This window comes from Culex pipiens, chromosome 3, assembly GCF_016801865.2.
Source record: "Culex pipiens pallens isolate TS chromosome 3, TS_CPP_V2, whole genome shotgun sequence".
In the NCBI taxonomy this organism is placed as follows: Eukaryota; Metazoa; Arthropoda; class Insecta; order Diptera; family Culicidae; genus Culex; species Culex pipiens.
The window spans coordinates 135,179,607-135,191,901 of record NC_068939.1 but is presented as its reverse complement, the minus strand read 5'-3'; the positions used below and the strand labels follow the sequence as shown (position 1 = coordinate 135,191,901).

Below are 12,295 nucleotides of genomic sequence, written 5' to 3'. Positions count from 1 at the left end.
ATTACTAAATCTTCAACTGTCCATTTATTTCCACAACCAAAACTGAATTTCCAGACCATAAATTGCTTATACAATACAATTATTAAAAAAATCCCGGGATTCGGGAATTCCCGGTTTTGTAATAATCCCGGAAATTTGGTCCCGGGAATTCCCGGGAATTCCCGGGATGGACGCACAACTTACTCAAAACAAAGGGCGTAAAAAGAATTTACATAAATTGGGTATGAAAGGGTTAACTACAGTTGACTCTTGGGAAGTTGCTACTTCAATGGGTTCTTCAGTCCCTTAGACAGCTCGTTCGTTCTTTAACTGATGTCTCCTTTCCTCGACGCTCATCGCGATATCGACTGTACTTGTTTGAAAAGGGTCAAATTTAATGATTATCGAATTGAAGAATTAAAGAATATTTGTAAAACTTTGATGAGAATATATTTTTCTGGATACTGGAACTGTTTCATTGAGACTTCTTTAAACGAACAAATTAAGTGATATGGCTGCTTCAGAGTTTGGAACAGTGTTGCGTTCCTCACGCGCTCACGCGCTCGTGAGCGCTCACTTTTCGCTCATTCGTGAGGAGGAGCGCTGCGCGAGCTAGCTCACGTTTGCCCGCGCTCACGTTTGCTCCGATTTTTTCAGCTCGCGTTTGCCCCACGCTCGCGCTCGCGCCCATTTTTCGCTCACGGAGCGCTCACTTTGGAAGTATCGCGAATCGTTTTACTTTTTGAGACAGTTTTTTTATTTTTCAATCTTAGTTAGATTTTGTACTTAAGGCGCAGCATGTCAGTGGAAACAAAGGAAGGGTATGAGCGCGTGAACCAAAAGGACTGTAATCCTTAGAAAAACTTAAAAAACAATGAAATAATTCAAGAAGATGGGGGGGGGGTAAGTTCGATTCAATGTTATATGCTTGGTTGATTAAAATATAAAATTAAACTGTTTTATGTACCTAAACAGTTTGTTGGCTACCATTCCAGCGTGCGGATCAGAATGAGCAACCATTAAACAAAAGTCATTCCATTTAATAAATCGTTCAGTGCTTGGAAACGGATGATCATTTTTATTAAGTTAATCTTTCTCATTCTAGAAAACAGGGTAAAATTGTTGAAACATTTATCTTTTTACAAAAAGCCTCCAAAATGCTAGTGTTTGAAATAACCCATTTGAATGAAATAATATAAATTGTCATTGTTATGTTTTAGCACATAAAGGGTGGTTCCTCTTCCGTCAAGTAAATTATATCTAACACTTCCGCTACCAAGCCTCTAAAAATATTCAATTACAGATTCAATTAATGATTTTTTGAATATGGACATTCTCTAAAATGTTCCGAATATGAGGGATGATTATAACTTTTATAAAGCTTACTGCTGTTTTTTTAAAGGTCCAATAAAACAAATTTTATTTTTTTGATGTTTTTAAAACTACCTTGAGTCAAAACTCCGGCTTCTAAAAACTTAAAATAAACATTTGTCAATTAAATCAATTTTTTGTACATATCAGTGCATCGCTTCACGTCAATGATTTTTCACATTAAGAATGAGTTAGCTCTTTGTTAGCACACTCAAGAGTAAATCATTCTGCCCCTTGGCTAATTCTGAATTTAAATAGAACGTATATTTGGGTTCGCCGACTACATCCATTTTATTGCTTACTTTTGTTTGTTTGACCACTTTCTTGTTTGTTTTTGCTGCCTGTGCTGAGATAGTTCTAGAAACTTCGTTTCAAACAGGCAGATGCTTCAACAGGGAAAAACAACTACCTACTTTGGCTCACCAGCTCACGTGAGCGCAAAACGCTCCGGTGAGCGTAAGCGAGCACGAGCTACCTGATAAAAACTCCCGCTCCAGCTGGAGCGAGCACGCTTTCCGTGAGCGCTCGCTCATTCGCAACCCTGGTTTGGAATGAACTAAGCTTTTTTGCGATACGCTAAAGAATTGTTTAGGTGTGAGCTCAAAGCTATTTTAGAAGCTCTTTGAAAAATAAGGCAAGCTTTTTGGAGCAAAATAACCCACTCGTAATGGATCTATAAATAAAACACCTGTAGAAATCCCACTTTTTCGGCATCCAATCACATTATGGCCTTCAGGGGTAATACACAAAGAAGCATTCTCTCTTCTTCTAGGAAGCCCAGCACGGGAATGATAAAGTTAAGGTTCAGCCTAACCTCAATGGGTGGGCGTTCGTTCACTCTAGTTTTCACCAATTTTTTTTCCGGTGATGCCTCACCAAAACACCCGAGGCCATAAATTTAGCTGTCATCCTGACCGTGGCCTTGTACACCACTGACACTTTTTTCTCTCTCTCGTACTTACCCTTCTCATGTCAACCGGAAAAACGAAATCCGACGGCGAGAGAACGATCTTGTTTGGTCCCTTGGAGAGCCGGGTTTTCAGCAGATAGTTTCTGTGGGGGTGGAAAAGTGGGAAAGAAAAACAGAGAATTAGCACAATTAAGGGGAAACATAACACAAAGAGTTTTTATGACATAACCTAAAAAAAGAGAATAATGTATTTGGTCTGGAACCAACCTTTAAATGTTGCTCTTTCAACAATTTCAAGAAAGTGTCTACAATTTAAAAGATGAAGCATTTCCGCCAACCTGAACCGTTTCACGTGGAAAAAGAAAGGCAAATACTGCGTGAAAATGTGCTTGCTTTAGGAGCCAAACCGGTGTGTATACTAATTAGTGCGCTAATTAAGTGGTCTCTGCTGGATTGTTGGTTGGCGGGTGATGGGTTTCCCCTGAAATCTTCTGTGTGAGAGAGAAATCCATCTGTCCGGCCATCAGACACTTGAAGTTTCCCTGGAATTGGCGTTGCTGTGAGCGGGGGGTGTTTTCCCGTTCGGATAATCAAATATTCGCTACCTTGGGGAGTATCGAGAACGAGCCACTACCGACAAAGTGGTAAATTGGCGGAGTAAACTGATGGCTAGGAATTTCAGGGATTGTTTGGTCTGTGGAATTGCTTTTGGTTGAACGAAACGCTTTAAGCTTGTTGGATTAGTTCATCTGAAATTGTCAAGGTAAATGCTTCTTTCGAATATAAGATTAACTCAACTCAACTCAACTCAACTCAACTCAACTCAACTCAACTCAACTCAACTCAACTCAACTCAACTCAACTCAACTCAACTCAACTCAACTCAACTCTACTCAACTCTACTCAACTCAACTCAACTCAACTCAACTCAACTCAACTCAACTCAACTCAACTCAACTCAACTCAACTCAACTCAACTCAACTCAACTCAACTCAACTCAACTCAACTCAACTCAACTCAACTCAACTCAACTCAACTCAACTCAACTCAACTCAACTCAACTCAACTCAACTCAACTCAACTCAACTCAACTCAACTCAACTCAACTCAACTCAACTCAACTCAACTCAACTCAACTCAACTCAACTCAACTCAACTCAACTCAACTCAACTCAACTCAACTCAACTCAACTCAACTCAACTCAACTCAACTCAACTCAACTCAACTTAGCAATTTATCGAACCATTACAATGTTCAATTGAAGCTAACAATAAAAGCTCCTCGTTCTATGGTTTCATCACTGCTCAATTTTCTACAAAAGATTAAGCTTCCGAAGCATGGAGGGCTTCGATTTCTACCTTCTGCTAATGGCTTATTGGCGTGATACGAATTCCATCGTTTGCCAAATTGAAACGAAACTTCGACCCGACCCAGGGTGATTGTTATTTCGTCGTTCGTTGAGGACGCACTCCGTGGAAACTTTTCCCAGGTATAACACTGAAAAAAAACGAGTGTTCATGTCAAAATTTGGTCTTAGTTTTTGTCAGCGATTGTAAAGTTGCTTGTTTTCATGTCTTAATGTTTTCGTGAACACTCGTCTCGAACATTTTCCTCGGTTATGGTTGGTGGTCAACGATTCCCACCCAAAACGTCCCCCCTCATCGAATGGCTCAATCAATGATTTCTTATGGAGCCCCCCCAACCACTCGCTGATAGCTTCCATTGAATTTAATATTTTCGGCAACCTGTTGCACTCAACTCAATTCGTCCATGTCCTGTCCCACTATATACTGCTGGAAGGTCCTTCCTTTTACCCCCCGAACCCATCTGGACAATTGGACCGGTCCCAAAGACCGAGAGGACGAGGATTTCCAGAGCAGGGAGCAAACAATCGAATCCACTCATATCTTCTTCCTGTTCATCGAGCGGAACTGTTTGTGGGCTGTGTTGTGTTGCCGTCGCCCGCAGGATATTACTTTTCGGAACGGTTCGCCAAATAAAGTGGAAGATCGTTTTCGGCGAAGCTGAGTTTCATATTCTTTAAATCGGTTTAAATTTGATTTTAGGAAAATCTGAAGAGTTATTGAAATGTAGTGTTAGAGAAAACTTTGTTAGAAATTGTTAGTCGATAATCGATAGCAATTTTAAGTTTGCTAATAATAATTTAGAAAACATTGAGAAATAGAGCCTTTCTTTAGCCGCACTCTTGATTCCAGAAAAGATCCTGATTTTTCTTTGAATTGTATGAATCTTTTTCCGTCGATTCCTTATGTCCAAATAAGCCATTATTTTGCATCATTCGTTTCTTCATATAAGTCTACATACAAGTTTGGGGGCTGTCCATAGAAAAGTGCTATGAAACCATTCGAGAAGATCTTTTCTGATCGATTTGGTGTCTTCGACAAAGTTGGAAGTTATGCACGGATAGAAATCCTGTAAGCAATTCCGGTAACTCTGTGTCGTCGAATTTGACAACATTGAATGTTTCCAAAATCGTCAACATGTTTTTCGATTTTAAATGTCAATGTTGTCGATTTTGAAAACATTTGCAACGAAATCCAATTTTTTTATGTCGATTTTCGAAACATTTTATTGTTGTCAAATTCGACGACACAGAGTTACCGGATTTGCTTTTAGGAATTCTATCCGTGTGATTAGGACTATTTAGAAGAAAAAGCTAAAATCTTTAAAAAACAGCCATGTTTTAATAACTTTTCATCACCAAACTCGATTTTGACAAACTTCAACCGCTTCATTTTTATTTTCAATTTTAAATATGTATTAGGGGACAAAAAGTGCCAACTTTTTAGATATTGGGTATGACGGACTTTATGTTTTGGCCAAGTTACATGTTTAAAAAAAGTTATTTTTCAAGAGTATGAAAAATGCACACAAAAAAACATTTTTGATTTAAAATTCAATTCTAAACCGAAAAGTACTTTTGCAAAGTTTGGATAAAGTGCACCGATTTTGAGTTATAGTTATTTTTAGATTAAATTATCACACACCTCCGTGTACGCACGAGAGCAAGCAGCAGTCAAGTGCTCAGTGCTCCATCGTTTTTTCGATTTTTTTCGCCGTAGTTTACCGTGATTAGCCGCGAGTTTGCTCCACCAGCATGCCAAGGGCCGGCCGTGGCCGTGGCAGTTCGAGTGCGGCCTCGAAAAACCCGCGAAGTTCGTCTACCGGCCGTGTGCAAAAAGGTAAACAAACCAACGCCGTGTCGACCGCCATCGCGCAGGGGAGAGTGAGCGCAGAAGGAATCGACAAAAAGTTACTACATCCCGGATATGTTCCAAGATCACCAGTGCGAACCCGTTCAGGTACTTCCGGTGCCACGACCAGTGGCACATCGACATCCGCCAACATTCCCATCAGGAACGAGTTCCAGATGCTGAGCGACGACGAAGAAAACATCAACAACAACACCGACGGTAGCAGCACTACCGACGACGACGACGACGACGATGGTCGTGCACGGAAAAAAGTGCCGACGCCAAAAAAGAACAATTCTCCAACGGAACGAAGACCACCTCCAATTTTTGTTTTGGACACGTTGGCGGACGATGTTGACGAGTTGCTGGAAGGCCTCGGATATTGTCTGAAAATCGGTAAGTCGGCAGTGCAAGTGATCACACTAAACAGAAAAGATTTCGACCTGGTGCTTGAAGAACTGAAGCGTAGCAACTTCAGCTCACGCTAGTTAGCATCCAAACCCAGCATCCAAATTTCGAAAACCGCTACCTAGCATCCAAATCCAGCATCCAAATTTCGAAAACCGCTAGCTAGCATCCAGATCCAGCATCCAAGTTTAAGGTACTTAAAAAAGTTGTTTTAAGTTACTATTTAGCTCACAACAGTCAAAATATTGAATTCTGAGACGAAAACCACATTAATAAATCCTTTCAAAAATATAAAAAAAAACCCGGATGCTGGCATGTTTTCTTAACGTAATTCATCAACCAATGTTTATGAACTCATTTTTGGGGTTTTCTGAACATATTTAAATCAAAACCACGTTGGATGCTGGGTTTATCCAATTTTATTGGGACTTGGAATATTTGATATTTGAATTTCTCAATATTTGGCTAATTTAATATTTTAAATCCTGGATGCTGGCATGTTTTCTTAACGTAATTCACCAACGAATGTTTCTAAACTCATTTTTGGGGTTTTCTGAACATATTTGAATCAAAACCAAGTTGGATGCTGGGTTTATCCAATTTTATTGGGACTTGGAATATTTGATATTTGAATTTCTCAATATTTGGCTAATTTAATATTTTAAATCCTGGATGCTGGCATGTTTTCTTAACGTAATTCACCAACGAATGTTTCTAAACTCATTTTTGGGGTTCTCTGAACATATTTGAATCAAAACCAAGTTGGATGCTGGGTTTATCCAATTTTATTGGGATTTGGAATATTTGATATTTGAATTTCTCAATATTTGGCTAATTTAAAATTTTCAATCTTGGATGCTGGCATGTTTTCTGAACGTAATTCATCAACCAATGTTTCTAAACTCATTTTTGGGGTTCTCTGAACATATTTCAATCAAAACCACGTTGGATGCTGGGTTTATCCAATTTTATTGGGACTTGGAATATTTGATTTTTGAATTTCTCAATATTTGGCTAATTTAATATTTTAAATCCTGGATGCTGGCATGTTTTCTGAACGTAATTCATCAACCAATGTTTCTAAACTCATTTTTGGGGTTCTCTGAACATATTTGAATCAAAACCACGTTGGATGCTGGGTTTATCCAATTTTATTGGGACTTGGAATATTTGATATTTGAATTTCTCAATATTTGGCTAATTTAATATTTTAAATCCTGGATGCTGGCATGTTTTCTGAACGTAATTCATCAACCAATGTTTCTAAACTCATTTTTGGGGTTCTCTGAACATATTTCAATCAAAACCAAGTTGGATGCTGGGTTTATCCAATTTTATTGGGACTTGGAATATTTGATATTTGAATTTCTCAATATTTGGCTAATTTAATATTTTAAATCCTGGATGCTGGCATGTTTTCTTAACGTAATTCACCAACTAATGTTTCTAAACTCATTTTTGGGGTTCTCTGAACATATTTCAATCAAAACCAAGTTGGATGCTGGGTTTATCTAATTTTATTGGGACTTGGAATATTTGATATTTCAATTTCTCAATATTTGGCTAATTTAATATTTTAAATCCTGGATGCTGGCATGTTTTCTGAACGTAATTCATCAACCAATGTTTCTAAACTCATTTTTGGGGTTCTCTGAACATATTTCAATCAAAACCAAGTTGGATGCTGGGTTTATCCAATTTTATTGGGACTTGGAATATTTGATATTTGAATTTCTCAATATTTGGCTAATTTAATATTTTAAATCCTGGATGCTGGCATGTTTTCTTAACGTAATTCACCAACTAATGTTTCTAAACTCATTTTTGGGGTTCTCTGAACATATTTGAATCAAAACCAAGTTGGATGCTGGGTTTATCCAATTTTATTGGGACTTGGAATATTTGATATTTGAATTTCTCAATATTTGGCTAATTTAATATTTTAAATCCTGGATGCTGGCATGTTTTCTGAACGTAATTCATCAACCAATGTTTCTAAACTCATTTTTGGGGTTCTCTGAACATATTTCAATCAAAACCACGTTGGATGCTGGGTTTATCCAATTTTATTGGGACTTGGAATATTTGATATTTGAATTTCTCAATATTTGGCTAATTTAATATTTTAAATCCTGGATGCTGGCATGTTTTCTTAACGTAATTCACCAACTAATGTTTCTAAACTCATTTTTGGGGTTCTCTGAACATATTTGAATCAAAACCAAGTTGGATGCTGGGTTTATCCAATTTTATTGGGATTTGGAATATTTGATATTTGAATTTCTCAATATTTGGCTAATTTAAAATTTTCAATCTTGGATGCTGGCATGTTTTCTGAACGTAATTCATCAACCAATGTTTCTAAACTCATTTTTGGGGTTCTCTGAACATATTTCAATCAAAACCACGTTGGATGCTGGGTTTATCCAATTTTATTGGGACTTGGAATATTTGATATTTGAATTTCTCAATATTTGGCTAATTTAATATTTTAAATCCTGGATGCTGGCATGTTTTCTTAACGTAATTCACCAACTAATGTTTCTAAACTCATTTTTGGGGTTCTCTGAACATATTTGAATCAAAACCAAGTTGGATGCTGGGTTTATCCAATTTTATTGGGACTTGGAATATTTGATATTTGAATTTCTCAATATTTGGCTAATTTAATATTTTAAATCTTGGATGCTGGCATGTTTTCTGAACGTAATTCACCAACTAATGTTTCTAAACTCATTTTTGGGGTTCTCTGAACATATTTGAATCAAAACCAAGTTGGATGCTGGGTTTATCCAATTTTATTGGGATTTGGAATATTTGATATTTGAATTTCTCAATATTTGGCTAATTTAAAATTTTAAATCTTGGATGCTGGCATGTTTTCTGAACGTAATTCACCAACGAATGTTTCTAAACTCATTTTTGGGGATCTCTGAACATATTTGAATCAAAACCAAGTTGGATGCTGGGTTTATTCAATTTTATTGGGACTTGGAATATTTGATATTTGAATTTCTCAATATTTGGCTAATTTAAAATGTTCAATCCTGGATGCTGGCATGTTTTCCAAGTCCTTATAAAATTGGAAAAACCCAGCATCCAACGTGGTTTTGATTGAAAAATGTTCAGAGAACCCCAAAAATGAGTTTAGAATCATTGGTTGATGAATTACGTTCAGAAAACATGCCAGCATCCAAGATTGAAAATTTTAAATTAGCCAAATATTGAGAAATTCAAATATCAAATATTCCAAGTCCTTATAAAATTGGAAAAACATAGCATCCAACGTGGTTTTGATTGAAATATGTTCAGAGAACCCCAAAAATGAGTTTAGAAACATTGGTTGATGAATTACGTTCAGAAAACATGCCAGCATCCAAGATTGAAAATTTTAAATTAGCCAAATATTAAGAAATTCAAATATCAAATATTCCAAGTCCTTATAAAATTGGAAAAACCCAGCATCCAACGTGGTTTTGATTGAAATATGTTCAGAGAACCCCAAAAATGAGTTTAGAAACATTGGTTGATGAATTACGTTCAGAAAACATGCCAGCATCCAAGATTGAAAATTTTAAATTAGCCAAATATTGAGAAATTCAAATATTAAATATTCCAAGTCCTTATAAAATTGTAAAAACCCAGCATCCAACGTGGTTTTGATTGAAATATGTTCAGAGAACCCCAAAAATGAGTTTAGAAACATTGGTTGATGAATTACGTTCAGAAAACATGCCAGCATCCAAGATTGAAAATTTTAAATTAGCCAAATATTGAGAAATTCAAATATCAAATATTCCAAGTCCTTATAAAATTGGAAAACCCCAGCATGCAACGTGGTTTTGATTGAAATATGTTCAGAGAACCCCAAAAATGAGTTTAGAAACATTGGTTGATGAATTACGTTCAGAAAACATGCCAGCATCCAAGATTGAAAATTTTAAATTAGCCAAATATTGAGAAATTCAAATATCAAATATTCCAAGTCCCTATAAAATTGGATAAACCCAGCATCCAACGTGGTTTTGATTGAAATATGTTCAGAGAACCCCAAAAATGAGTTTAGAAACATTGTTTGATGAATTACGTTCAGAAAACATGCCAGCATCCAAGATTGAAAATTTTAAATTAGCCAAATATTGAGAAATTCAAATATCAAATATTCCAAGTCCCTATAAAATTGGAAAAACCCAGCATCCAACGTGGTTTTGATTGAAATATGTTCAGAGAACCCCAAAAATGAGTTTAGAAACATTGGTTGATGAATTACGTTCAGAAAACATGCCAGCATCCAAGATTGAAAATTTTAAATTAGCCAAATATTGAGAAATTCAAATATCAAATATTCCAAGTCCTTATAAAATTGGAAAAACCCAGCATCCAACGTGGTTTTGATTGAAATATGTTCAGAGAACCCCAAAAATGAGTTTAGAAACATTGGTTGATGAATTACGTTCAGAAAACATGCCAGCATCCAAGTTATTGTACTGAACGGCTTTTATTTTTTTTTAAAGTTTATTGAATGGATTTTTTAGGTTGTTTTCGTCTCAGAATTCATTATGTTGACTGTTCTAAGCTAAATAGTTACTGAAAACAACTTTTTTAAGTAGTTTAAACTTGGATGCTGGATCTGGATGCTAGGAAGCGGTTTTCGAAATTTGGATGCTGGGTTTGGATGCTAGGTAGCGGTTTTCGAAATTTGGATGCTGGGTTTGGATGCTAACTAGCGTGAGCTAGCAACTTCAACTTCTACACATACGACCCAGAGAAGCCCCCTGTTAACCTTCCTACGGTATTGGGGTCCTTTTCGGCCTTTTTGATAATTAAATTTGCCATAAGTTTTGCTTTATACATGCTAGAGCCTTGAAATTTTCTGACATTAAATTTATAGTATAAATACACATTTCACAAAACAAATAAACCTTGGACGACCCCTAGGGGAGCGTCCATAACAAAAGTTACTTTAAAGGTATTGGGGTCCTTTTCGACCCCAAACTTTAAAAAATCGCCAAAAATCCAGTTTTTGACCGATTTCGATTCTTAGGGTCACAAATGAAAGCTTAGAACGTCCCCTTTCCGAAACCGACCTGGAAAACCGGATTTGGTCACTGTGGCCACCGGGAATCGACTACAACCGAAAAAAGGCCTTTTTGAGACCCCAACTTTGACGACCTGTATCTCCGGCAAATTTTAACCAATCAGGATGCTCCAGGTTGCATTCGACAGGTATTTACCTGTACTTTGACCACAAATATTAATATCAGAGCCAGGTGACCTACCGGTTCCGGAAATCCGGAATATCCGAAAAGTTCATATTTTACTGTTTTTCACGAATATGTGATACCAATACTGTCATGATAGTTGAAATTGATCCATAAAACTTACTAAAAACACAATACACGATTGCCAGAACCACTCTGGAGTGTTAGTGGCCACTTCCGGGTAACCTGGAACCGGTTCCCGGGTACCCGATGAACGGCCAATATGAATTTTTTGTTGAAAACCCATCATGTTGCATATCAAACTTCATGAAATTGAATGATATGTCCATCTTTGATAATGTCGTTAATCATTGAGCCATCCTGGCCAATCTGGAACCGGTTACCGGTGGCGCCTTGGGGACACTTCCGGAATATGAGATAAACCCTATCATCCGACGTATCAAACTTCATGAAATTGAAAGATATGTTAATCTACGGTCATGCCGTTGTTCGTTGACCCATCCTGGCCAATTTGGAACCGGTTACCGGTGGCCCCTTGGGGACACTTCCGGAATATGAGAGAAACCCTATCATCCGACGTATCAAACTTCATGAAATTGAAAGATATGTCAATCTACGGTCATGCCGTTGTTCGCTGACCCATTGTGGCCAATCTGGAACCGGTTACCGGTGGCCCTTTGGGGACACTCCCGGAATATGAGAGAAACCCTATCATCCGACATATCAAACTTCATGAAATTGAAAGATATGTCAATCTACGGTCATGCCAATGTTCGCTGACCCATCTTGGCCAATCTGGAACCGGTTACCGGTAGCCACTTGGGGACACTCCCGGAATATGAGAGAAATCCTATCATCCGACATATCAAACTTCATGAAATTGATATTTATGTCAATCTACAGTCATGCCAATGTTCGCTGACCCATCCTGGCCAATCTGGAACCAGTTACCGATGGCCCCTTGGGGACACTTCCGGAATATGAGATAAACCCTATCATCCGCCATATCAAACTTCATGAAATTGAAAGATATGTCTATTTACGGTCATGCCGTTGTTCGCTGACCCATTGTGGCCAATCTGGAACCGGTTACCGGTGGCCTTTTGGGGACACTCCCGGAATATGATAGAAACCCTATCATCTTACATATCAAACTTCATGAAATTGAAAGATATGTCAATCTACGGT

General features: G+C 37.5%; 1 protein-coding gene across 2 annotated transcripts in view; it reads right to left on the bottom strand.

The window, feature by feature from the left end:
• LOC120413780 (uncharacterized) overlaps positions 1–12,295 on the bottom strand; it is a 176,856-nt gene that overhangs the window by 42,458 nt on the left and 122,103 nt on the right. For both annotated transcript variants that reach the window (XM_039574724.2, XM_039574725.2), the window contains exon 6: positions 2,313–2,403. In XM_039574724.2, coding sequence (XP_039430658.1) covers positions 2,313–2,403 — 91 coding nt within the window. The remainder of the gene's footprint in view (positions 1–2,312; positions 2,404–12,295) is intronic.